Here is a 27,979-nt window from a genome sequence, read left to right as displayed (position 1 = left end):
GTCTCCCTTCCTTTTTCTGTTCCCTTTATCCGTCCCACCGGCAGGCGGGACAGCGTGCCGCTCGGTCCGTCCTCCTCCTCAAAACTGGTTTGGTTTGGATATCTCTGTGTCTTCGTTTTTTGTTTTGAAGTCGTCGGGTTTTTTTTTTCTCTCCTTTTGCGTCATTCAAGTTTTTTTTTTGTTTTTTTTTTGTTTTTTTTTTCTTAAATTGAATTTCGTCGGCGTGGCTTCGTCAAAAAAAAAGGACTCCACGGAGGCTGCCTTCTTCAGGTTGAGAGAGGAAGAAAACAGCACATTCTTTGAGACTAGATTTTTTTTTTGTTTTTTCAGTAATGAATGAATCCACCGCAGGAACACAAGACTTTTTTTTTTTTTTTTTTTGTCGTGAAGTGACGAGGGGATGGACTGGTGGAATCTTCTGCAGCACTTATTTAAATGCCGAAAACTCCCCTGGAAGATAATACAGATTAAGAAGGAATCAGTAAGCAAATCCTTACCGCTGCTGCAGCAAGCGCACGCATTTCAATTAGGGAGCTCGGTGTTTGGGGCAGCTCCTCATCACAGTTTAATTCAACCAATTCAAACAAAGCAGGGGAGAAAAGTTTACTTCGACCTGCTCGTCTCCTCATAGGCAATGCAAGGTTATTACTGATTTAAGGAGGAAGTTCTATCGTCACAGTACAGCTCTCTCTGTCTCCCTCATCCAGATCCTGTACCTAACATTTTGCTTTGGTTTACATTAGGGGTCGACCAATAAAAGGTTGTTGAAGGCCGATATTGATGTTTTGTGCCAGTATTTTGCATCTTTAAATGACCATTTAATTGACCATTTCATGCCCAAAAAATCCCCAAATTTCAAAATATTCAGTGGAAAAGCCTCAGAAACAGCATTTAGATCATCATGGGACACTAAAACTCTCCAATGAAATAATAATGGTAACACTTTACAATAAGGGTCACTTAATTAACAGTTAACTAATGTGTCTGGTAATCATTTACTAATGGTGTTCATGTTAACTAAGGTATTAATTTATACATTAATAGTCATCTTTATAAACTATTAAATAATGTATAAATTAATACCTTAGTTAACATGAACACCATTAGTAAATTACACATTAGTTAACTGTTAATTAAGGGTTAGTTAATGCTTATTAAGCATTAACTAACCCTTAACTTAGTGACCCTTATTGTAAAGTGTTACCATAATAACAATACATATTCATATATTTGTGTGGAATCTGATGAAAATGTCACATTAGAATCAATTCAGGTTGAAGGCTTCCCATAGACAACCAGTGTAGTATTGATCAATTTTACAATCAGTATGTAATCAATGAAATTGCATCAAACAAGTACAAGTCTAACCCTAGTTTACATAGACTAATCTTGTGGGACCTGCACTCTGTGTGTGTGTGTTGTGAGCTGACCATAGCCGCCGGCCTGGATGGGGGTTTTGGGGGAGGCGCAGGCATACAGGCTGAAGTCCTCCGTCTGAAATCCGGCCCGGTTCAACGAAGGCTCCGAGGCGCTGCGGTGGATTTTCGGTAACGAGCGAGCCAGCAGCTCGATGGATGCCAAGATCTGACGGAATACACACCGCACCCACAAGGTCACGAGTTCAAACTCATCATCATTACAGAAAAGAACCACACACACACTGTTATATCAGGCATGAAATTGAGGAGTCAGTTGTCTGTTTTCTTTCGATTTGTAAAACTCTGAGGCCATCTGGTGGCGGAGCCAGTTAAGACGAGGAAATGGTACCATAAGACAGTGATTCTCAACCTTTTTCATATCAAGGACCCCTAATTTAGTCCACATTAGGGCCACGGACCCCCATTTGATGAGATTTTGTCTCTCAAACCCAAATCTGAGAATATTTTTTATTTTCAGATATGATTTTGCCCAGAATTCCATGACTATCTGTACTGTAGGTAGAGAGATAACAGTGAAACTATGATCAAAACAGTCATTCTTCTACATTCTCTAATTGTGTTAACTTCTAGTGAATTAAATAATGGTGAAGTTTAACAGTTGATCAATTTGCTGAGGACCCCCTGGAACCCCCTCAAGGACCCCTGGTGGTCCCCGGACCCCACGTTTAGAACCACTGCCATAAGAAGCATGAATAGAAACATGCTTTAAATCACAATGCCATCTTCACACCTGACAATTTTAAAATTCACGCAAATAACAGATATAACAGAAATGAAACTTCATAAAGTTGCACTATGCGTCTTATCCTAACTGATTGAGATGCTGTAGATTCACCCAAAAGTTTGACAAATCAAAGTTTAAGAATGTTTTTCCTCTCTCATCTCTTTGGTATCCTTTGGTATAAAGCATCACAGACTGGCCAGGTTGGTAAATATGAGCGGTGTGCTGTTTACTGATGTTATGTTACAGGATTTGTGGGCATTGAAGTCCTCAAAATTGAAACAGTTACCTCTTGCTACCATTTGGGGCCACAAACACGCAAAGTTAACCCTAACCGTAACCCTAGTGCAGCTTTAATGTGAGTTCTGAGATGTCATTTCCAGATCTGGGTCCAGTAGTATTTGCAAATAAGTATCAGTGCTTGTTTTAGCGTCTTTGGAGTACCAGATGAGTTGATTTTACCATATCAGGACCAATGTTCCCTCTAACCCAGCAGTATCCTCCTGTGCTATGAAAGATAAATTATACTATAAATACTTTCCTGTGTTTTTTATATGGCAAATCCCACCCATCTGTCACCCCAGCTGATCCCAACAAAGCATAAAAGCGTTTGCATGTATTTTTTTTAGAAGTCTCACCTGAGGGAAGAGGGGTCGCTCCTCTCTCTTTTTCTTCAGGCAGTCGGCCATCAGTCTCTTCATGGCCTTCGGACAGTTGCTGCGCACCTTGCTCAGGTCGGGAGACAAGTAACCTCGACCCACCATGAATATGATCTAGAGGGGAAAGATGGTAAAACCAGGAGTAGAGATGGGTCATTTGAATATCGTTTGTAGGGATCGACATTGACTTTTTGTCTGATGTTTTGTCCTCATCCTCTGCTGGCTTCTTTCTAGCTGTTATGTCTTCATCAAAAGCCGAGTGTGGACAAAGCTCAAGAAAGTAAACGCCAATCTGGTTTGGCGGAAGGCCGCATGGCTCCACACCAACGAAGAACATCCGGCTATTTCTACCAGCGAGGAAGAAGGACCTAGCCGAACTAGCAACACCTCAGAGGATTCTTAAAAAGTGACAAAAGGTGAACTGAGAGAGAGAAATCGTAGAAAAATAAAGATAAATAAAGATATGCAACCAATCAGTACCGTACAGAGCAGAAAGACATGGTTCTTTTTGTGTATTATCTGCGTTAGCCTTTGTCATTTTCTTCACGGATCAAACATTTAGACCATGCGTTGAATAGCTGACTGTGAGTAAATGGACTTTCGGACATGCCTAACCAGCAGGATAGAGCTCCATTCTGACCGTAACAGTGAAAAAAACATACAAATACATCCCAGCAAACGGTGTTTAGGATTAGACACACCTGAGTCTTAAAACCTCTTACCTGATCTCTGTTGTTTATGTTGGAATAGGGCAGCGCTCCCGACATGAGTTCGTACAGCACGATGCCGAAGGCGTAGACGTCCGACTGGAAGCTGTAGGGATTCTTATCCTGCAGCCGGATCACCTCTGGTGCCTGAGGGACGACAGTTTTGCTCAGCAGTCAGAGATTACAGACACATTTCCTCTATAGGACACTAAACACTCATAGCGAATGGGAGGGGTGTAGCGGACACAGGGGATGCCGGGACGTTCAGGACATTTCAATCTGTCCTAGGGCTGGGCGATATGGTTGAAATCAGTGTCATGGTAATCATAAGGATTTTTCTCGATATCAATATATATCACAGTATGGTTCATGTATGCAAAATCACGTTAAATAATCAAATTAATGTTCATCTCATTGAACCGAATGGTAATGTTAGGTGTGGTGTCAAACAAAACAGAAATATTCAAATAATATTCCTACCATACCTCATTTTATAGTTTAGTTTTTAAGTAAAATTTGCTTGTCATCAATTTAGACAGCAGAAATGTGTGTCACGATATTAAAATATTTTCATATCATCACGATATGATTCCACTGAAAGACGATAAACGATAATATTGAATTATCGCCCAGCCCTAATCTGTCCCCTGCACTATTTTTCCATAAGCAAAGTGGCATATTTATTATAACACACACATTGTTGCAGAATCTTAGAGCGACAAACTCCTCTCTCTTCATTTTCTCATTAAATGTATATAATAACATTAACTCATTAAATATTCACTGGTCTGGAAAATAGTTTGACATATGGAGGTGTTCACATTTTTAGAACTTTTCATATCATTAATATAATGATAATATCATTGTAGCTAAATTGTTTTATTGTTGTATTACTGTCCTCTCAAGCGCTTCAGTCTAACGTGAAAATGAATATGGCTGCAAAATGATTTCTTTTAACTACGTCCAATGCTAATATTGACTATTTTTGCTTTTGAGGGTTCCTCTATTATGCATTTCATGATTTGTTGAGGTGGTGGTGAAGCTGCAATAAAAAAAAGAGATTGCTAGCAACACTTAGCTTAGCATTCCAGCATTTCATGGCTTTGGGACGCAAAGATAATGCTAGGGCTGGTCGATATGGTTGAAATCAATATCATGATAATCATAAGGATTTTTTTCGATATCGATATATATGACGATATTGCTCACGTGCGAAATCACGTTAAATAATCAAATTAATGTTCATCATATTGAACCGAATGGTAATATTTGGTGTGATGTCAAACTAAACTGAAATTTTCACATAATATTCCTACCATACTTCCTACCATACTCCAACCTCTGAGTTTCTAAATAAAATTAGCTTGTTCTCATCAGTTCAGACAGCAGAATTGTGCATCTCGATATCTCAAAATCACCATATCATCACAATATAATCCCACTGAAAGACGATAAACGATAATATTGAATTATCGTCCAGCCCTAACGCAACAACTGTACCATGTTTGTTAGCAAAATATTTCAAAATTCAAAACAAACAGATCCGAATAGAATCTGAAAGACGTGCCTTCTTGCGTTTTCCAGTGGTAGTTAGCTGACCAGATACTATGGTAAGCCAGCTAACAAGCTGACACTAAACACAAAATCAATCAGATGCATCAGTGATGAAAAGATCAGTCTCCATCTAAAAACTGCACAGATATTAACTAGAACTATTCCATACTGTTGGGAAAGTTGAGTCAGAGTTTAGAAATACAATGAGCAGTTCTCAGCCATTGTTGCCAAGAGCTGTGGACCTCCAATATGGTCGCTGGAGGGAAGACTGCATCGTCTGAAAGCCCTCTATTGATTCCCAAATGTAGTTTTTCTCTTGTGCGCAATCACAAGGAGGTCATAGTCAGGATAACCGAGCGAGCAAATCCCCTGGAGCTGGTAGGGATTCAGTGTCTGAAGGTTCAGTCACAGTGATCAAACCTGGGACCCTCCAGTTACAAGACGACCCTTACTTTTCTTCCACTGTGATGTTGGTGTTAAAAATGGTGGAGAGCAAGTGAGAGATGTCTGCGCTCCAAGGAAAAGTTCTAGAATTTAGGAGGTTTGTCTCAGGGGTATTGGTTCAAAAATCAGACAAAAAGAAACCCAACAAGAACTCCTGAAAACCCATCAAGTCTACTCACCATCCACAGTATAGAACCAGACAGCTGTTCAAACTGGTGGGAGCCACTCCAGCGGGATTTCACTGTGGCCAGGCCGAAGTCACCAATCTTCACTGTCAGATCTTCATGGAGGAAAATATCTGGGAGGGGTTGAGGTCAAGGGAAACCACCTCTTGTTCTTTCAATCTTGTCCTATGATTCTTTGTGTTATTAGGTTATGTTTTCACCCTTGTCTGTCTACTAGCAAGATATCTCAAAAAGTAACAAATGGATTTGGCTGAACTTTGGTGGACAGATGGTCCTTGGCCCGAGGATCGGTTGATTTTAGTGGTGATCCGGATCTAGGATTTCCTCCTTTACCGTTTTTAATCCAAAACTATTAAGCTATGTTCATGTGCTGGTGAAAAGGTCCAGATCCGGGACTTCCATTTTGGCTACTAAACAACACTGCATTCACATGCTATTTTGTTGAAAAAAAAATCAAACTTGCGAGACAAACGATAAACAAACACAAACCGTTATGGAGGCTGCAGCTTCGCAAGTTGGAGAATCGTTCAGTGTTGGCGGAGGTTTGCGCTCTATGGAGTGCCTTCTCCTTTTTATTCCATTTAGATTTCACAACCATGTGCCGTCGAGGCCCAAGAGTCTGCAGGTTTTCATTACAACTAAACACTACAGCAGCTGATTTCACTGATTAACACATGTTCAACCAGAGAGGAGGAACTAATCGGTGAAATCAGTAGTGTTTATTGTTTATTTGGAGTGTTTGGTTGGAATGAAAATCTTTAAACTCTTGGGCCTCCATGGCACATGGACCACTGATCTAAATGATGGAGTAAAAATTAAAATAGTTGAGAACCACTGATTTAGATGATAAACAGTACGATCCTCTTTGCAGTACTGAGGCTAGCTGGATTAAAGTTGTAGACTTAAAGCAGTAGTAGTCAAAGACTGAGTGTAGGTGAAATGTTTAAAAAGGATACTGTTACTCTTCAGATCTCTGTGGATGATGGATTTGGCGTGCAGGTAACTGGGGATGAAAATCCCAAAAAGTTAGTCGAACAATTATACATACATATGATTCCTTTTTTACGAATGACAACTTTCATTTCAGTTCAATGCATTTTTATGCTGATATTTAGTCTCGGTTTTAGGTTTCATTAATGATAACCACTCACTCCATGCCCTGAGCGGTCTGCCGGGCGATGTCGATGAGCTTGATCATCTCAAACTTGGTCTCAATGATGTGCAGGTGGTGGTAGAGACTGGAGCCTTCACACCACTGGGTCACGATAGCCAGCTGAGGCTTGGTGGTGTAACCCATGAACAGCAGGATGTTCACATGACGCGTTTTCCTGGTACAAAACAGGGAGAGGATGATGTAACTGACAACACTATGTATAGCAATTGACCAAATGGCTTACATCTTTTTGTATTTAAACAAATATGTTTTAGGGTTGACCAATGTGGGTTTTGAAGGCCAATACCAATACTACCGTTTCTTGTATGGATGTTGCCGATGGTGGGTAATTTGTGCCCATATGCATTATCTTTGAATGTGATAATTTTCCAAAAATTACAAGGATTCAGTGTTTTCCTGATAACTTTACTCGTCAGGGCGGAAAAGCCTCTGAAATGGCACCCATTCTAATTATAACAACACAACATATTCATGCATAATTGTGTGTAATCCAATTAAAATGTCGCATTAGAATCTATTCAGAACTTGTGTTGATCAATTCAACAATAATGCATGCAATCAATCAAACATCATATCCATCACCTCAGAGGTGGACAACAATGACTGGAGCAGATCCCATTTTTAATAAAAAGACAATATCAACCCAAACATTACAAATTGATATATCTAACCCTAGTCATGATGTCAATTTGTACTGAAATGTAAATAAGGAAGGTACTTGAATGCTCCTGAATAAAAAGTCGATGCTGGAACTTACCTGAGGACTCCCACTTCATTCTTGAAGGCCTGAAGTTGCTGAGGCGTGGGAGCGGTGACGTTCAACATCTTAACCGCCACATCCCCTGTGAGGAGAGGTCAATGGTGATGAAGTTCTCCACAAGAAACTTTTAACTACGCATACAGACCGCCGGCAACTTGAGAAACGAGTGACCAGAAGTCTACTCGGTTTTCTATGAGCTGAGGTTAGCTGCAGCTCAACAAGAGTCTACCATGTCCTAGAGTCTCCCGTCAACACTCTGACGCTACAGGTAGAATACAGCAAACTGACTGGCCATCTGGTTGCTACTAGAGTTGAGACTTAAGGACTTCTGTTATAATTACCTCCGCCAAGGAGGTTATGTTTTCGATGCCGTTTGTTTGTCTGTCTGTCAGCAGGATTATGGAAAAACTACTGGGCCAATTTTCATGAAACTTCGTGGAAGGGTGTAGCATGGGCCAAGGAAGAACCCATTAAATTTTGGAGCGGATCTGGATCCGACTCACGAAACTTGCATATCATAGAAGACTGGACTATTGGCCTTGGCGGAGGTATGCGCTCTCCGAGTGCCCTTCTAGTTTAAAATGTAATAATACCCCTTCCATGTGCATTTAAAAACTGTTTCGACACGGTTTACTACTAGCTGACTGATGTTTTTTTTTTATTATTATTATTTGTGTTTGTTTGTGGTTTGTTATTTTAGTTTTCTCAGTCTTTGTAAGCTGTTTTGGTGCTTAGCAATATGTTAATTGTCACTTTTTTATAATGTCTTTTTATAGAGGGAATATATACCTTTTTACTTTTTATAAATGCTCTGACGACACAATTGTATGTTCTTGCAAAACCCAATAAACAAAGCTAAAAAATAGAGTCCGGACCTGAGTTAGATTGTTCCCAAGCCCCCCCGGCAACGCTGGGGGGGCTATAATTCTGCCGTTTTTATTCCCTGAATGAGTACAGACTGTGTTCTCACCGATGCGAACCGTACCACAGTTTGACTGGAAACGTACTCAAGCAAAACTGATCGAGAAAGACCAGTGTGAAAGCCCCTTTAAAAAGGCAACTGCTCCACAGCTCCACTACCAGTCCAAAAACTGGGTATCTCTCCCAGCATGGATGAACACATTTAGGAATCAGCTATGTGATGGCGATTGATTGACAGGAGGACCTACACTGTAAGAAATAAAATGAATACTGTGTTTTTTTTTTATATGAATAACACACTGTTCTTTTGTTCTTTGTTATCAGAGTAGAGTGTCTTTTTTTCTCTACATACCATGGTGAGGTAATCAGTGCATGTATGCGTGCACGTGTGCTATATATGGTTATGAAATGATTTTGAGTGTTCTTATAGGTGAATAATAGTTTATGCTATTCATACGTGTGTTTCCATGTGTCCCATATTAGGTGAGGTTTTTGGCTTTGAGTCAAGAAATCTGAACTGTGGGTTTGTCTTTGAGCCAAGAAATCTGAACTGTGGGTTTGTCTTTATGCCGAGATTTATGTTTTTGTTTACTCTAGTGTATAAAAGCGAGTGTATTGAGTTTCACTTCTTTGTTATACGCTTATCTGTAACACTGAACTGAACCATGCACGTCTGAATAAAGAATCCACGGAAGACTCTTGAACCTTTGCTCATTTATTTTGACCCACAAGGGTGAAGCGTATTTTCCCCTACAACACTATTGCCCAACCCTAGTTGCTAGCGGTCTGAACCCAGAGAGTATATTGTTGGACCTACCATGCCACTTTCCCTTGAAAACAGTTCCAAAGGATCCAGAGCCTATCCTCTGGCCCAGAGTGATCTGACCCTCTGGGATTTCCCAGTCGTCACTGGAGTCTCTTCTCCCGAGGGTTTTCTGTTCCAGAGGAAACTCGGTCAGCACAATCAGACTTCACACCATAGCAATGCTGATTACCCTGAGTTGCAGAAACACTAATATCCGAGCACAACATCTGAACAGTTTATGTACGTTTCCCATGCTGCGTAACCAAACAAGACCTCGAGCCGCTTCAAGGCCTCACCATCTTATTGCGGTCCTCAGACGAGGACGACGTCTTGCGCTCCCTCTGTTGGCATGGCGACTTCTGCGGAACCTTTACATTGGTCAGTGAGCCGGGTAAGGAGGCGGGGGGTGTGGCCGACAGCCCTGTCGTGGACCCTGGGGGGGCGGGGATCAGGGGGCGGGAGGCCGGAGAGGAAGGGTGCAAAGAGGGGAGGGGAGAGATACACAAACATAAGAAAAGGTGAGGTCGATAGGAAGCGGAGTTCAAAAAGAAGGTGACAGGGAGGAGGACAGGAGAAAGAGAAGGCAAGGGAGTTCAAGAAAGAGGGGGAAGAGTGGGTTTTGGGAGAGGGCAAGGGTTGAGGCATCTGTGTCTGTTGTGTCTTGGCGTTTGGTGAGGTGGGGCCGTACGCCACATGCAGAGAGAAGAAGTGATGTGGTGCCTGGTTGGATGGCAGCTAGTGGTTTAATAATCTAGCGAATATGAAATCCATCACCATTACGAACTACATCTGTCAGGATCGCAAACGATTCCATGAAGTCTTTCAGAAGTTAATTTGATTTGATGAAAATTGTTGCATAAATTGTCCATTCAAAAGGGCTCTTTACCATAAGGCTAAGAGGCCAAGCAAACTGGTTTCAGTATGTTGTCTTACGTAAAGCATGTATTTACAGGGTTCCTACACATTTTCAATTAAAACATTCCATACTTATTCCAGACCTTGATTTGTTTTGAAGATTTTGTCTGGTGTTCAATATGATTTACGCAAATAGACATCTTGCCTCTGCTAATTAGGTCATATCACTGTATAGATGAAGACTGTTCTTCACAGCCACAAATATCAGAATATGTGAGATGATTGGCAGGGTTTCCATTTTAAAATTCCATATTTTTCCTAGACCCTATGTTCTTGACTGCATTTGATTTTGGTGGGTATTTGATATAATGCATGCTGACAGCGGCTGGGTAATAAGAGCGTCCCTCTATCTGAACATTATTCTTCACATCAACAAAAACTGTGGACTCAAAGTGGCTCTACAACAACATAAAAGCTAGAATTATGTGTGTATCGGACTTGAACCGCAACATTTTCCAGACATTTTTTTCAAATTCCCAAACTATTCAAGACCTGGAAATGATCAAATTCATTTTTAATATTTTTCCAGACTTTCCAGACCTGCGTAGGAACACTGTATTTAAAACCAGCTGAACTACTGACATGATATGATCATTTTAGAACTATAATTCTATGATTATATACTGTATATAAAAAAACAGCCCAAGAGATAGGTAGCCCTACATTCGTCCCTCACGGCAACTACTTGTATTTAACCTAAGCCTAAACCACTTATCTTTCCCCTGATCTTTTCTTTGTTGGCTAAATATATATATCAAGCTGGATTCAAACCGGCTTGTGCCTCTCGCTTCCATATGGAGCCACCAACATTCAAAGTTGCCTAGTGTAGCTTTAACTCAACAGCAGAGCCAACATTCTCATTTTGTGCTTTCTGATTCAGGCCACCACTCTGGTGCAATATGCTCATAGTGTCCGTCAAAGGTTAACCATTGATTGGAGTTTAGAAAAAATATACCCATTCATTTTTATCTCTGTTGAAATTAGACGTTGTACAACACGTTTACATCTAATGAACGTCAATCTTTCACTGGTTCACTGATGTGAGTGATTGTGGATTTGGAAGCTTACTTAAAGGAATAGTTCACCCAAAAATTTAATTCTTTAATCATCTACTCACCCTCATGCCAAATGAAACACAGGTGAAATGTGTTAGTCCATATAACACACAGGGAGGTTGCCAGCACAACTTGGTAGCAGCCTTCTCCAAAACAACTGAAGTCAATGGGGACCTGTTCTTTAGAGTTCCAAAACAAAAACAGCCAAACCATCACACTGTGAATAGAAAGACCTATACACCATTATTTGTTGCAAATCAATCAGCTGTAGTTAAGATTTGCACTAAATGATGGTGTAAATATACTGTAGGTCTTTTTGGAACTCTGAAGAACTGGTCCCCACTGACTTCAGTTGTTGTGGAGAAGGCTGCTATGGAGAATTCATTTTTGGGTGAACTATTCCTTTAAAAGTTCAAAGCTAAGATGAGGCCAAACCTTCACAACCAGTGATGATAATGACAATGACATGGCTGAAGGGCACAACTGGAGCCATCATGCACCAGTTGTAAGGTCTAGCAAATAAAACCACAGCTCAAAAATAGTCAAGACAAAACTATTTAGGCAACACAGCTGTGGACTTTTGTGTGTATTTACTGTTGGCATCACTAGTCAGCTTGCTGAAGCCAAGATATTCTATATTGAACACTGACAAATTATTTCCTCTATCGCATTTGTTTTTCTATTGTCCATATGTTGCAAGTTTGTGGACCAAGATCGAAATTGGCTAAGGCCAATATTTATTATATTTATTATTAACCCCCAACACTATGTTGGGGGTTCTGGATGAAAACTGTCCCCAGATAATAAATACAATTATTCTGTTAAGTAAAATATTTATATTTAAAGCTCAGTCAAGAACTAATTTGAATCTAAATTTCTTAAAAAACACAATATGACATGGGAAAAAATTTGCTCTAGTGAAGAGTGGGACTATATAAAACTCTAAATACGCTCTACCTGTCATATGTATATTTCAGTTTCTATGTACTGGTACTGTCAATCTAATTATTTGAATTAGTGAAGGGATCCTATTAATTTTATTTTGTCTTTTTTTTTTCCCTTTTCTTTTTTGTGAGGATATATTGTCATGTCATCATATTGTCGTGTGTGTTATGTGTATTATTTGCCTGTAATAAAAAAGAAATAAATAAATAAAAAATATATTTCCTCTATGGTCATCTCTGATGATGCTGCAATTTGTAAAGGAATATCAACAGAGAGTGGCAGAAAGCCACCTTTTTGATTATTATCATTTAGAAAAATAATTCAATTAATTATTGTATTATTTTAATTTAATTTCTTATTTCAATTGACAGGGTCACATTTAACCACAAAAAGCAGAAGAAACAGCTGTTATGGCGTAATGTGGATATTGCTGCAGCACCGATGAGTCGGCAGATTAAGGCCATACATGGAACCTGTCAGGGCAGCGGTGAAACCCCCCTATGACCCCCCCCCCCCGAGAGAGTGGTGTGCCATCAGGGGAACATTGGGTGTGTGTGGTAGAGAGAGTATGTGAGGCCATAGAGAGAGAGAGAAAAAGAGAAAGGGACACACAGTGGATGTGAAACGGGGGCTGGCGGTCGGTGTAGGGGGTGGGTGTGGGTGGGGTGTAGGGGGGGTGTGGGTGGGTGGGGGGGGGGGGTGTGTGTGGGGGGGGGGGGGTCGGGGGGGGGGGGTTAGGGGGGGTGAAGGACACAGGAACACACAGAGGCCTAACTACCTCGGAAAACAGGCTCGGGCTCAAAATCAAACACTATGTCATTGGGGTAGGAGTATAGGAGGGGGCTTGAGGTCCGGGTTCGGTGCTTCCTCAAGCAGCGGGCGGGGTGGGTCGGGGGGGCTGCAGGGCAGAGAGAGACAGACAGACGATCACTGCTACTCACCCCCCCCCACTCACCATGACTAATGTCTATGGCTTACAGTATAGCTCCCGCATGGCGTCGTCCTCCTACCACACTACACTGTCATCACGTTGTCATGTCTTATCTCTACCAGGGTATCTGCAGGTTTCAGAAGGGCCAAATTGAAGAATTTTTTTTTTTTTAAGACCTTTTTTAAAATGCTGCCAGGAATTGAATTTATGACCAATTTAAATCCAGAATAAAAAAAGAAGAATACTGGCAAAACGAGCCTATTTCTAATGAAAGAACTAATGAACTAATGAAAGAATAAGGGCAGAATAACAAAAACTAGAATTTATAACCTCCTCTCCTCGTCTCCTCTCGTCTCCTCTCTCCTCTCTCCTTGTCTCCTCTCTCCACTCCTCTCTCCTCTCCTTGTCTCCTCTCCTCTCCTCTCCTTGTCTCCTCTCCTCTCTCCTCCTCTCCTCTCCTTGTCTCCTCTCATCCTCTCCTCTCTCCTCTCCTTGTCTCCTCTCCTCTCTCCTCCTCTCCTTGTCTCCTCTCCTCTCTCCTCTTTCCTCCTCTCCTTGTCTCCTCTCCTCTCTCCTCCTCTCCTCTCCTTGTCTCCTCTCCTCTCCTCTCTCATCCTCTCCTCTCTCCTCTCCTCTCTCCTCCTCTCCTTGTCTCCTCTCCTCTCTCCTCCTCTCCTTGTCTCCTCTCCTCTCTCCTCTTTCCTCCTCTCCTTGTCTCCTCTCCTCTCTCCTCTTTCCTCCTCTCCTTGTCTCCTCTCCTCTCTCCTCCTCTCCTCTCCTTGTCTCCTCTCCTTGTGTCCTCTCTTCTCTCATCCTCTCCTCTCCCCTCTCCTCGTCTCCTCTCCTCGTCTCCTCTCCTTGTCTCCTCTCCTCTCTCCTCGTCTCCTCTCCTCTCTTCTCTCCTCTCCTTGTCTCCTCTCTCCTCTCCTTTCCCCTCTCCTCTCCTCTCGTCTGCTCTCCTCTCCTCTCCCCTCTCCTCCTCTCCTCTCCTCTCCTCTCCTCTCTCCTCTCTTCTCCCCTCTCCTCCTCTCCTTGTCTCCTCTCCCCTCTCTCCTCTCCCCTTCTCCTCCTCCAAACCGCTCTCCAATTATAGTAGTGGGATGACTCCAGGAAATTAGATGCTAACGGACAAGAAGCCCAACTGTGTTTAGTAAAGCAGATGCATATTGTACTAACTCTGTTCTGCATTCATCTAAAAGTGGAAACAGTGTGCAAAGAATCCTGTCCTTCCATGGAAAAAACATAATTACTTAACTTACATGTTAATGGTTTTTAAGGCCTTAATAAAATATAGTTTAGGACCTTTTCAGACTTTTTAAGGACCCGCGGATACCCTGTTTATGCAATACAATTATTGACAACGATTGCGCTTGCAAATTCACACATTATTGCTATTATTGTCTGCATATTTCCTCACTTGCCTTGCCACCTTTACATCAATGGAAATACGTGTCTGACTGAAATCCCTGGTGGTTTTCTTTACACTTAAGGGTGTTAATCCAGGGTGTGTGTGTGTGTGTCCTGATCTGCTGTGTGACTGGTAGGGTACAGAGACGGAGGATTCAGGACTAAAACAGAACTGACTCAAAACTTCTAGGGTCTCAACTTCACAGACACAAAAAAAAGAGCACGCAGACGCAGGATGGTGGGAAAAAGCTGTAGAATGAACACGAAGGAGGCTGCCGTCAGTCTTACCTCCATCTGACCTCTGTAAGCCCTGATCTCGAATCAGATCCTGAAATGATGGAGAAATGGGAGAAACGAGCGGTGTAAGTAATATGATCGCAGTTGCAATTTGCTTTCTATAGAGCAGGGTTCCTACACATTTTCAATAAAAATATCAGAATATGTGAGATGATTGGCAGGGTTCCTACACGGTTTCCATTTTAAAAAATTCCATATTTTTCCCAGACCAGATTTGATTTTGGTGGGTATTTGATATAATGCATGCTGACAGCGGCTGGGTAATAAGAGCGTCCCTCTATCTGAACATTATTCTTCACATCAACAAAAACTGTGGACTCAAAGTGGCTCTACAACAACATAAAAGCTAGAATTATGTGTGTAGCGGACATGAACCGCAACATTTTCCATACTTTTCCAGACATTTTTTTCAAATTCCCAAACTATTCAAGACCTGGAAATGATCAAATTCATTTTTAATACTTTTAGGAACCCTGATAGAAGTGCTGTTGGGAACAACTGTCAGACCTAGGATACCTAGTTATCAGAACCGGACAAATATTATATAGCTTATAGAGGGCTTTCATGGATGTAGCGCCCCCTCTGGCAGCCATAATGGAGGCCCGGTTGATTTCTGAACTGATCATTTCATTACTAATACATCTGATTGAATCTAGATATTGTCAGCTTGTTAGTTGGCTAACTATAGTTTCAGTTCAGCTGACAAAAAAAAAAAAAAAAAAAAAAAAAACTCACGTCGATGTTGACAGGCTCGATGGTGTTGATATGGACATTGGGGGCGGAGGACGAACGGTCCCGCTGGCCAAACTGGTTGCGGTGGTCCTCCTCGCTGGGCCGGAAAGTCTGCGGGATGGGGATGGACTTGGACGGGGACACACTGGCATGGCACAGCGACCTGGACGGACGACCACAGACGGCAAGACGAAAAAGCCAAAACACAATTATAACATATGAGGCAAGACACTGGGAGGTGCCAATATTACCTCTCCTTAGTATACTGAGAAAAACCCACAGAGGGCGTGTTATTTGCATCTTAAGCCATGTGATTCTCAACCTTTTTCATATCAAGGACCCCTAATTCAGTACACATTAGAGCCACGGACCCCTATTTGATGAGATTTTGTCTCATATTTTTGTCTAATATTTTCATTGTTAGACATGATTTTGTCCAGAATACCATGACTATGTGTACTGAAAGTAGAGAGATAACAGTGAAACTACGATCAAAACAGTCATTCTTCTACATTCTATAATTGTGTTAATTTCTTGTAAATGAAATAACGGTTAAATTTAACATTATCAGTTTGCTGGGGACCCCCTGGAACCCCCTCAAGGACCCCTGGTGGTCCTCGGACCCCACGTTGAGAACAGCTGTCTTAAGCCCTATTTACTCTAATGCACTTTTTGCTGGACTGACAAAGCAGGTGTTGAATAAACTCCAGCTTATTCAGAATGCTGCAGCCAGAGTATTAACTAAACGCATCACTCCTATTTTAACTTCTCTTCACTGGCTCCCAGTAAAACAAAGAATTGATTTTAAAATACTTCTTATTGTTTTTAAATCTGTGAATGGCTCAGCTCATTCCGACATACCGGACAGATCCCTTAGATCATCAAATAAAGGTCTCCTCACTATACCTAGAATAAACTCTAAATCAGCTTATGGTGCCTTCAGTCATTATGGTCCTACTGTCTGGAATTCTCTACCACATGAACTCAGGTCTGCTACAACAGTGTCTTCTTTTAAAAGCAGACTAAAAACATCTCTCTTTTCACAAGCTTTTAGTTAGGCTTAAAGTGTGTGGTTAACGGGAAAACTTTTATTTTAGAATCAGTATTATTACTATTATTCCCTTTTTAATAATAATAATACCTTCTTATCTTATTCCTTTTTATTGTAATACCTTCTTATCTTATGTTTTTATCTTTTTTTTTTTTATATGTTTTTATATATGTAATACCTTCTTATCTTATATGTTCCTATCTTATATGTTTTTGTCATGTATGATCTTTGCCTATTTTTTTGCTTTTTATTTTGAAGCACACTGAGTCTAAGCCTGTCGTATGAAACGTGTGTTACCTGGGGAAATCCAGTGTTTTGTAATAAATCATGAGGTCATCAGTGATTTTAGTCCTGTGCAATCTGGCATATCCGGAATTTGTCAAGAAAAAAAAATTCCCACAAAAATGACCTGCTGTATTACATCCTGTTAATGTTTCTGGCTATGCAGTATGTTTTGTTCATTATATTTTCCTGGGTGCATTGTCATAACTGGACATGCTACCATATTTTCTAACACCATGTTATTGTTTGTTTGGTTGTTTGCTCGGACATATCAGCCACTAGATGCAAAACTGTTTGGTTTGTGCATTGTAACAGTCTGGGCTGTGTTATGTGCATCTGAAGCCAGTGATTCTCAACCTTTTTCATATTAAAGGACCCCTAAATCAGTACACATTAGGGCCACGGACCCCCATTTGATGAGATTTTGTCTCTTGGAGGAGGTGGAGGACTCACCCGGTGGAGTCGGACGGGGGGAGAGACGGACAGGCCTCGGACACGGGGGTGGTCCCCTCCGAGGAAACCTCCTCCTGGGTGAGCGGGTGATGCTCGAAGAACTTGGACACGAGCAACAAGCTGCGGAACAAACAATTCGCCCCAGTTAATTCATTCGGGCGGGGGGGGGTTGGGGGGGGGGGGGTTGGAGGCTATCCCAGCATGCATTGAGACACCCTGGACAGGTCCAGTCCATCGCAGGGCTAACGCAGATGGACAGACACGGGGAGGACATGAAAACTCCACAAGGAAAGGCCAACCAGATTACAACAGAAACAGAAAGATATGTCAATGACAACACCTGAGACACAAAATAAGTGTTCACAGTAGGGCTGAACAATTTTGAAAAAATATCTAATTGCGATTATTTTGTGCTGATATTGCGATTGCGATATGATTTGCGATATTAGAGGGAATGATAATTTTTACATCATTATTCTCATTTTCATTGAAAAACGTATTAAAACGATTGTGGTGTGATTTTTGCGGGGATCTGTACCAAACAAAGATGTTTTCTTAAGTCTGTAGAATATGATGTGTAGGCCAGGACATCTCTGCAGCACCACAATATTTCATTTAAAATGGTATTTTGACACATTTCACCTTTAACAAATATTGCGCCTCCTGCGATCTGAAAATTGCAGTAGGCCATATTGCGATTTCGATAAAATTTCGATTCATTGTTCAGCCCTAGTTCACAGACAGAGTCGGACACAACAGAAAGTTGGTTTCTCACCACTGCTGGCAATGGTGAGAAACGATCTGTACCCTGCGGAAGCACGTCAGCCATGTTTGTGAAAAAGGTCTTTGGACTTTTCAGTGATGCTGGGGACGTTTTAGGGTGTGTACCATTTGCTGTGGGTGTGTCATACGGGTGTGGCCAGCAATGAGCCGGTTGTGGCTATGAAGGTGAGGCTGAGCAGCCACAGAGCAGGGGAGTCATAGCAACAACAACAACAATGGAGGAAAGCAGTTGGAAAAGAAAGAACAGCGAAACTAAACGTTGAAAGTATTTGTCGCTTTAAATCCTAAACTGGAGATTGCATCACTTCCTGTGTGTTTTAGCCAACTGGTCTTCAGGATGTGGACTTACTCTAGCTGGTCGTAGTTAACACACATGAGAGGGACCTCGGTGCTGCAGCGCTGGTGGAACTTGTAGCCACAGGTCTGACAGCGGAAGCCCTGGAACAGCAGCTTCCTGCAGAAGTCACAGAAGGCCAGCGTGAAGAAGGTCTTCCGCACCTGTCAGTAAAACAGACAGAGAGAGAGACAGACAGAGAGACAGACAGAGAGACAGACAGACATACAGACAGTCAGGATCAGGAGCAAGTTGAATGGATGTTGAGATGTAGAGATTTTACATTTTAGATATCAAAGCAGCTGCTCACCAGCTAGGAGACATACAGTACTGTGCAAAAGTCTTAGGCACATGTAAAAGAAAAAAATGTAAAGCGAAGATGCTTTCAAAAATAATTAAATGAAAAGTTTCTAAATATCAAAAAATTTACTATAAAGTAGGACTGGGCGATATGGTTGAAATCAATATCATGATAATCATAAGGGTTTTTCTCTATATCAGCATATATCACGATATGGTTCATGTATGCAAAATCACGTTAAATAATCAAATTAATGTTCATCTCATTGAACCGAATGGTAATGTTAGGTGTGATGTCAAACAAAACAGAAATATTCAAATAATATTCCTACCATACTTCATTTTATGAGAGTTTTTAAGTAAAATTTGCTTGTCATCATCAGTTTAGACAGCAGAAATGTGTGTCACGATATTAACATATCTTCATATCATCACGATATGATTCCACTGAAAGATGATAAACAATAATATTGAATTATTGCCCAGCCCTACTATAAAGAGCAGTCTACTGACACACTAAAGCAGAAAAAAAATGAATAAACATCTAAGACACAATTTATATAAAAACTCTTGGGTATATATATTGTTTCCCATTCTTCTTAAAAATGGGAAATGGGTTACAAGAAAATAACACGGTATAAAGAGTATACTAGGGCTCCACCAATAATGTGGGTTTTTGAAGACCATTTCTAATATTTTGTATCAGTATTCAATATGTATACATGACTGTATTTATGCAAAAATACAGAAAATCCACTCAGTGTTTCCCCTACAATTTTATGCTTGTCAGAGTGAAAAAGTCTCTGAAACAAGATTTAAACCATGGGACACCAAAACTCTACACTGAACCCCATGCTAATAATAATAATAATGATAATAATGATAATAATAACAATAATAATACTAATAATAATGATAATACTTGTGTGGAATGTAATCAAAATGTCTCATTAGAATCAATTCAGATATAGGGCCGACATGAGTGTATTATATCAGTGGTTCTCAACGTGGGGTCCGGGGACCACCAGGGGTCCTTGAGGGGGTTTCAGGGGGTCCCCAGCAAATTGATGAATTGTTAAACTTCAGCATTATTTCATTTACAATATGTTAACACAATAAGAGAATGTAGAAGAATGACTGTTTTGATCATAGTTTCTCTGTTACCTCTCTACCTACAATACAGATAGTCATGGGATTCTGGACAAAATCATATCTAACAATCAAAATATTCTCAGATTTGGGTCAGAGAGACAAAATCTCATCAAATGGGGGTCTGTGGCTCTAATGTGGACTAAATTAGGGGTCCTTGATATGAAAAAGGTTGAGAATCACTGTATTAAATGACACAGTTTCAGCATTTTGAGTATTTACCATTAAACTCTAGTCATAGAGTCATAAAAGTGTGATCATACTCACAAAGTTATGTGTGGTCAGCGGCACGTTCTCCAACACTTCAACATGCAGCTCCTCTCCCGTCAGCCAGGAGATGTCTGTGTCCCAACCAATGGGCTTCTTCTCTCTGAAACAGGAAGTGGAGAGTTTAGGGAAGGACTGTTTGCGGTACAGTCTACACCTCACACTGAGCTTTTTTTTTTTTTTTTTTTTTTTTATACACTGCATTGAGTATATTGTGCAAACATAGCCATGACGGTTTAGAGCAGGAAATCAGAACATCCTATACCTACAATGGCAAGCTTGTTTCATTGGTTAATAAAGAGTATAAATATATATGCATGCTTTATATTGAAGTGAATATGTGCATGTACTTTGTTCCTGAAAATGACTACAATTATACAGCTTTGCTTTTCATTATTATTATTAAAAACTATATACATACTTTTGAAACACAGTATTTTCCTGGGGTGTTTCATCATGATGCCTGGATTTGCCATTGCATTTTTTAACACCATGCATCTTTGTATTTTTGCTTCAGGCAGTGTTTGTCTCATTGGTTAATAAAAAATGCATGCATGCTTTAGATTTGAGAATACAATCAATCCCTGTATGCTAATGACAGCCTCACCCATCCTGTATCCTGTAGACTGCACAGCATTCTGGGATGAGGCCTCGCATCATCAGAGCTTTCTTCAGCGAGTCTCTTACGGTCATCCCACAGCGGGCCGGGACCTGGGACACAACAGACAAACCAATAGAAGACAGCAATCACTGCAGTTAGCTGTGATGGGAACTAGCATGGCAGACCAGAGTAAGCGAACAACAAGACAATGAAGTGACACAACCCTACAAGTTAGGATGTTGAAACTTTTGCATTTGCAACGGAAGAGGTGGATTCTTCTTTGTACCCGTTGGCGTTGGCGAATGTGGTTTTAAAGGAGTAGTTCACCCAAAAATGAAAATTCTGTCATCATCTACTCACCCTCATGCCAAATGAAACACAGGTGAAATTTGTTAGTCCATATAACACACAGGGAGGTTGCCAGCACAACTTGGTAGCAGCCTTCTCCAAAACAACTGAAGTCAATGGGGACCTGTTCTTTAGAGTCCCAAAACAAAAACAGCCAAACAATCACACTGTGAATAGAAAGACCTATAGTTGTGCTGGCAACCTCCCTGTGTGTTATATGGACAAACTTCACCTGTGTTTCAACCGGCATGAGGGTGAGTAGATGACAGAATTTTCATTTTTGGCTGAACTACTCCTTTAAAGGCTCTGCTCGTAGCAAGGCTTTTATCTGCAAGGCGGCAGCTACCCACTGTGTCGCTAATCAAAGTAAAAGGGGGTCACCTACATTCACTCATTTCCCTTGGCCTCACACTGTTCACCAATCTGTTGGAGAGCCAAACCATTCAAAAAAAGCCCTTCCCTGAAAATAGACGGTGAAACCAATGTCAACCTATGCAAGGCTGGCATCAATTCCAAGACTCTGTGATCTGAACTCAGCACCCTACTAACCCTAACTCCTAGGATCATCCATTTAAGGGTATGACCACGCCTACAGTTCATTTGCTTTGGTCCAAATCGTAGCGGAACAGTTCACTTTTTTTTTGCATTTTTCCATTTGGTTCGTTTAGGTTCCCACTGACCAATTACAAGCCAACTGGGGCTTGTAAACAAAAGTCACATGGACTCAACGAGTACCTAGTTTCTTGGACAGAGTTTTCGTAACCCATCATCCAGGTTAGAAATCTCGGTGTGTTCATACCAGTTAAGAACACATGAAGAAATAGCTGAATATGAGCATCAGTCCAGACTACAGTTTGCATCAGACGTCAATATCCACCTCCTTATACCCATAAACCCTTGCGTTTTGGGGTAATTTCCTGCACTTGGGTGGATTACGTTCTCACTCCTAACGAACCGCACCACAGTTCTCTTGGAAGAGGACTAAGGGCGTTTTCACACCTGCGCTTTTAGTCCGGTTAAATCGGACTCTGGTTTGTTCTCCCCCTTGGTGCGATTCGTTTGGGCAGGTGTGAACACAGTCATCGCACAAACAACCGCACTGAGACCCTTTAGAGGAGGTGGTCTCGGTCCTGTCCCAAACGAACTCCGGAGCGGTTCGTTTGTGGTGGGAACGTGATCCGACCTCGATCCGACCCAACTACCAGGTGTACTCAATTTACTCTGCAAGTTTGAGCTAAACGGCTCCTGTAGCAGGTATAGCAGGTATAGCAGGTATAGCCAGTATAGCATTTTCAAGACATTTCCTCTAAGTGCATTCGGCATTCTGCTGGTACAGTCTTGCCTGGTATATTGCCCAGATAATTACAACAGTTATGAGCAAATGCCAACTCTGCCGTTGCTCCATGTTGCATAGCAATGTGCACTAGTCCAGAACACAGGAGCTTCTTCCTGTATTTACTTTCTTGCTCCCGCCCCAGACACATCTGACCAATAAGCGAACGTTCTCACCTGGTTTGTAGTGACACATTTTGGTTCGCTTGGATTTTTCTCCGTGTGAAAAGAAACCGAACCAAGGGGAAAACGCTCCAAGTTTACAAACTCATCAACTGATTCGGACCAGAGCAAACCAACTACAGGTGTGAAAACGCCCTGAGACTCACATCTTCAGGCGTCTCGGTGCCATTATTTGGTGCCACCCGAGTTCAAATGGCATTGTTCTCACCTGGCCAAACGGACCAAACTTAAGGAGGAACCGCACCAGAGTTCAAATAAATGACTCAGAACGTGTTTGGCGTGAACACACCCTAAGGCACACATTCCTGTAGTCTGTCCTGTTTCAAAGAAAACTTGACCTTTTGTGAGACTTGAGGAACAATGGTTTATTTACCTCTACTGTACGTAACGGTGATGATATTGGTTTTGGTCTCTTACAGGCTGCCATGATCAAAATTCAAAGCCTTCAAACCATGTTTGCCATGTAGGCTAACCCGTCTAACAGAATAAAAAAGCACTGACAGAAACAAGTGGCTCCAACCCCACAACAGACATACCACCGTTCTCTGTTTGTTGGGCAGGAAGACCCTGACAATGGGCTTCTGGGGCGAGCGAGGGTTGGCTCGGCCGGCGTCGGTGGGGGTCTGCAGGACGGCCAAGGTGTTGGGGGCCGAGGGGAAGGCCTGGGCCCCGCCGCCGACCCCGCAACCTCCCATCTTCACCTCCACAAGGGTCGGCGTTGGGGAGGAGCAGGAGAAGTCTGTACCGTTGCCCATGGCCTCCAGGAGCTGCTGCTCCCTCTGCTGAAGCGCATCCAGCTTACTGGTGTACTCCTCATAAGCCTGGAGAGAGAAAAGGTATTGGTCATTGGTATTGGCAATTGTTTGATAAAATAACATTCCTGCAACTCCATTTTTTTTACAACCTAACCCCTCTTACCTCCAGATATATGGAAGGAGGATTGTGTTCTCCTCCAAACTTATCCAGAAGGGCCTCTAAGTGTTCTTGCGTCAACTTTATCATCTGCTTGATATTCCAGATCTGCGAAAAGGAAAAGGCACCAATATCATGAATGTTAACAAAGTGGCTATCCTGCAAGAAATGAAGAGCTGGCAGACCTATTAGAAGAATCTTTCCCCGACTCGCCCCATCCCAAACCGTGAAACAGGGGCGGTGTTGATGTCCGGAGCATTCCCAGGGTTTACACTCAGAGACAAGGTGGGAGCTCGGCTTCACAGCATTCCCCGGATCAATGAGTCTAAACAGAAAGCGGTACTTGCTTTTCGTCCTGCAGTGTTTCTGATTTCCACCTAAAGAACTGGGCCTGTATTTCCCCCCTGGTGTAACAATGGAAGCAGAGTTTGATCTAGTGGAACATCTCTGGACTTCTGGAAGCCAGATTTGAAGCAGAATTCTATCAAACGGATACATTTGCCTACTGACAAACAAATAAATCTATACATTTACCTTCTTACAAATACCTTCTACTTTCATACAACTAAAAGAAATTGGTGGCAGCTTATTTCCACGGCTATTTTGAGTATCAGAAAAGGTGATTAGAACAATGTTAATAATATCTGGGAATTGGAGATAACTAACTACGGCTGACAAATCAATTTGTCTTCACCCTGTCAAGGCATGGGACTTGTCCCCCCCCCCCCCCACCAACGCTCTATTTAATGTTGGTGGGAATTCCCTGTAGGCATGCGTTATTGAAACATCAAACATACTGCAGTTGTCAAATAAGAGTTTTATAGCTTCAGGAACTGGGACCATACAGAGACAATTTCCCTTTAATCTTTGTCCGATAACCCTCCAGACGACTATCTGAACTATTTCTACCATTTCGGCTCATTAAAAAGGTACTTAAATGCATGACAATATCAACATCAAACTTAAACAAATGCAGTGTGTCTACCTTCACTTAGACTCAGGCCTTCTTAAAGTTAAGTCTATTAATATTAAGAATCTGATCCAATTAAATGAATAGCAGTTTAACTGGATTATGGGCTTAGTCCCAGTCATAGTAAAGAAATAGGCTAACCATCGCCGCTTGATTTAATAGCTACATGGAGAATATGTCTATTGGGCATGATCATAGGTTCAATTTTTTTAATTCTACAAAAACGACAAGACAATAAGTGCTAAAGCTGGAGAAATACCGTTCATTGGCTTTGTTTACATACAATATCAGGTAAAGCTTTCCCATCGTCTACTCAAGGGTTTCTCAAACTATTTTTAACAAAAAAACAAAAAAACAAAATAGATGCATGGTGTCTGGTCATAACCTCCCTTTTCAAAACTAAATAAATACAAAACAGTACAGACCAACGACCCTGAGCTGATAATGGCCTACATTTTGGCATTTGACATGCCTTCACTGAAAACAGCATTGGCTACTGCCACCAGGAAGAGAAGTCATAAAAGTAGAGAAAACAATCAGATAACACCAGTAAAATATCTAAAATATTTGATTCTGCTGACTTGAAATATAATATTAAAGGACTATTCTTTGTTTTTTGGAGACCCTCTCGGTGACCCTTGAGTTCATGGACCCCACCGGCCTGTGCAAATCAATGAAGGCCTGATAAACAGCATCATTTTCAGTGGAATCAAACTGGTAATATAGCACGTCTACTTAGTGCTGGGTAAGGCTTAACCCCGTGCTCCTCTGTCTCCAGAAAGTCAGAATATAGAATAGGTGAACTCCAGACACGTGTCCAAATGTCCTTAGACCGGCCACCCCACCTAAAGGAATTTCCCACTGTGAAATCTAGCAGATTCAAAATATCTGAAGTAATGAACATTACTTCCTTTTGCTTAATATACTGTATGTCATCACTGAAAGGAATGACATAAAACTACTTCATGTTTTCTTATGGCCCAATATGACCTGCAGTACAAGGGATTTGTCTTCCAAGCTGTCACCTACGTAGTCATAGCCTGATTTTGATGGCAGTTCCAGGTTATATGCTGGGTCAGAGCTGGCCCTATTTTCCCATTTTTTCCCATCATACTGATTCATTCTGCCCAAAATCTCGTCAAATGCTTCACTATAGAGCTACTTAGGTCTTGCTTGCCAGGGTGCGGCTCCCCAGTACAGTCCTAATGGGACCAATGGACCCCAAAAGCACCCGCACAGAATGTCTTTTTCAACATATTGATGCTCACTCTGCAATGAGACATGTCTATATTTAATTTTCAGCTTATCCATCACCTGACAACTTTCACAATTTATCTTGCGCTACTTTGCACAGTAGTGCATGTAGACAGGCTGCCATAACCGGCCGGCAAAGAGGGAACAAGGAAGTGCTAAAGAAATGGCTGAGGTAGCATGAAAGGCCTGAATTTAGATCATTTTATTTTACATCTTTTTTACCCATATGTCTCATTACAGAGCAAACAATCAATATGTTGAAAAAGTATTCTTTGGATGCCTTTTGCGGTTGATTTTTAGATTGTCCACTGGGCCATAAGGACTAGATTGGAAAGCCTAAGACCTAACTCTAGCTCTATAGTGAAGCAATTGACCAGATTTTGGTCAGAATCAATCGGTACGATGGAAAAAGATAGGAAAATAAGGTTCAGGTTGAAAAAGGCTGGGGTTATGCTTTAAGGTTATTGAAAATGTGAGACATGCTGCCAGTACAGTGGCTGAGCAGTCACTGGACTTCAAGGCAAAATTCAACTGGTTTGATGTTAAGAAAACCTTCCTGATCTCGCAGCTTGAGACTGTGGAAGAACTTTTTAAGGAGCACCGTGATAGACAGATCAAGATACGCGTTCGTCTTTACGGTCTTAACGCATGGAACAGAGAAGAGCAAGAAGTTTGTGCAGGTCTACCACAGTTTTTAGGATAAAGATATAACATTTTTAGAGTAACTTCAGTGTGGCATGGTATAGAAATTCAGAACCTTTATATATATATAGTATGTGCTGATCCTATGGTCCAGCAGTGAGGCCTCTGACCTACAGACTGAGCACTCAGAAGACCGTCAGAGTTCCAGGTTAGGCTATCCCATCACTGTGCAATCAGTGAGGAGCACATAGCCTGGCTATTGGTATGTGTGTTTTATTTGTAAATGTGTGTATGTGTGTGTGTGTGTTCGGGGGGGGAGGGGGATAAAGCCTATAATATAGATAAAGTAGCCTATAAAATTTTGAGCTAAAAAAAAAACAAAAAACAAAAGCACGACTTGAGTTAGCCACCATCATCATCATCACCATCATCACCATCATCATCATCCCTTTGAGGCTAACACTGAATCTGTGAAAATGCAACTTTCAACATATTAGAATCCATTAGAAGCCATTAGAAATCAGTGTAATTGTGTGTCTTTGTTGTGTCAACAGCGGTGTGTGTATGTGTGTATGTGTGTGTCTCTGTGAGTGTGTGTGTGTGTGTGTGTGTGTGTGTGTGTGTGTGCTCTGTTGGCGCACCAGGCTGCAGCTGCAGTGAAGCCTGGAAAATGAAGCCAGGAGCGAATGGAATAAAGCAGGCCTGAAATAAACACTGGCTCCGCCGAATAAAACCTTCCTCTACCGCTCCGATTTGTCTGTCGCAAACGCATTTTTCTATCAAATGGAACCGGGGGAGGGCGAATGCTCCGTATTGGGTTGAATCGTTTACATTTTTTGTGCATCGTCTTGCCCCCTGCAATGCATCCCCCACGATCCATGTTACAGCCGGTGTTTCCTGAAGATTTACATCCAATTACCTCCGCTCGGAGCCCGTGTCCCCTGCCCAGCTCAGCCCCGCTTGCCCACCGCCGGAGCGCCTTACCTCCTCGTCCTGCGGACCTCCGGGGATCCCCGCCGAGCAGGAGTCGTCCAGCCCGGCGCCCAGCTCCTCCAGGCCCCGCTCCCTGCCCGGCTCCCGCTCCGTGGTGTCTCCGTTGAAGACGGGCGGTGGGGACTCGGCGCTGCTCAACGCCGCCATTTTAAACTGCGAGAAACTGAGTGGAAAATAATAGAGGGGAAGAAACGCAGGCTGGTGTTGAGGACAGGAGGGGGAGACAGAGACGCGGAACGGCAGGACGGAGCTGCCGAGCCTCTGGACAGGCTGGATGACACACAGCTACAGACAGTTAGCCTGACTCAACAATACACAGCAATATTAACAATACAATTTCGTCTGAAAATACAGTGCTGAGGTGTCTTTCCAATAGTAATACTAAGAAGAAGAAGAAAAAGAAGACGAAGAAGAAACTCAAAAATACTAATAAAATACGATTTTGTCTCAAAACTAGTGTTGAGGTGTCTATCC

The 27,979-nt window shown here is 41.8% G+C and overlaps 1 protein-coding gene across 2 annotated transcripts; it reads right to left on the bottom strand.

Annotated features, from left to right (window-relative positions):
* braf (B-Raf proto-oncogene, serine/threonine kinase) lies at nucleotides 1–27,681 on the bottom strand. Of its 2 annotated transcripts, XM_071516611.1 has the most exons (20): nucleotides 27,497–27,681; nucleotides 23,653–23,754; nucleotides 23,271–23,555; nucleotides 20,878–20,981; nucleotides 20,271–20,373; nucleotides 18,570–18,718; nucleotides 17,438–17,557; nucleotides 15,655–15,814; nucleotides 14,911–14,950; nucleotides 13,063–13,182; nucleotides 9,666–9,802; nucleotides 9,382–9,499; nucleotides 7,641–7,725; nucleotides 6,861–7,037; nucleotides 6,666–6,712; nucleotides 5,704–5,822; nucleotides 3,542–3,673; nucleotides 2,799–2,933; nucleotides 1,431–1,584; nucleotides 1–450 (listed from the first exon to the last, which is right to left on the bottom strand). In XM_071516611.1, the coding sequence occupies exons 1-20, from the start codon at nucleotides 27,650–27,652 to the stop codon at nucleotides 428–430; spliced, it is 2,466 nt and encodes an 821-aa protein (XP_071372712.1). In that variant the 5' UTR covers nucleotides 27,653–27,681; the 3' UTR covers nucleotides 1–427. The 2 variants fall into 2 exon arrangements, with proteins under 2 accessions (XP_071372712.1, XP_071372711.1); XM_071516610.1 differs by lacking the exon at nucleotides 13,063–13,182 and having other exon boundaries at nucleotides 27,497–27,652.
* Nucleotides 27,682–27,979: the final 298 nt, after the last annotated feature.

Source organism: Centroberyx affinis, unplaced genomic scaffold (assembly GCF_046629955.1).
Source record: "Centroberyx affinis isolate AG114_WGS23_722 - 3 ecotype Tasmania unplaced genomic scaffold, CSIRO-AGI_Caff_v1 ptg000411l_1, whole genome shotgun sequence".
Taxonomy (NCBI): Eukaryota; Metazoa; Chordata; class Actinopteri; order Beryciformes; family Berycidae; genus Centroberyx; species Centroberyx affinis.
This window is presented reverse-complemented; position numbering and strand designations above follow the sequence as displayed.

Coding starts and splice junctions, on each gene's coding strand:
- braf (XM_071516611.1), bottom strand. CDS start 27,652: ATGGCGGCGTTGAGCAGCGCCGAGTCCCCACCGCCCGTCTTCAACGGA. Junction 9,803..13,062: donor GCCCGAGCCTGTTTTCCGAG/GTAGTTAGGCCT, acceptor CCGCCCCCCCAG/GGTCCACGACAGGGCTGTCG. Junction 7,726..9,381: donor TTTCAAGGGAAAGTGGCATG/GTAGGTCCAACA, acceptor CTCTCCTCACAG/GGGATGTGGCGGTTAAGATG.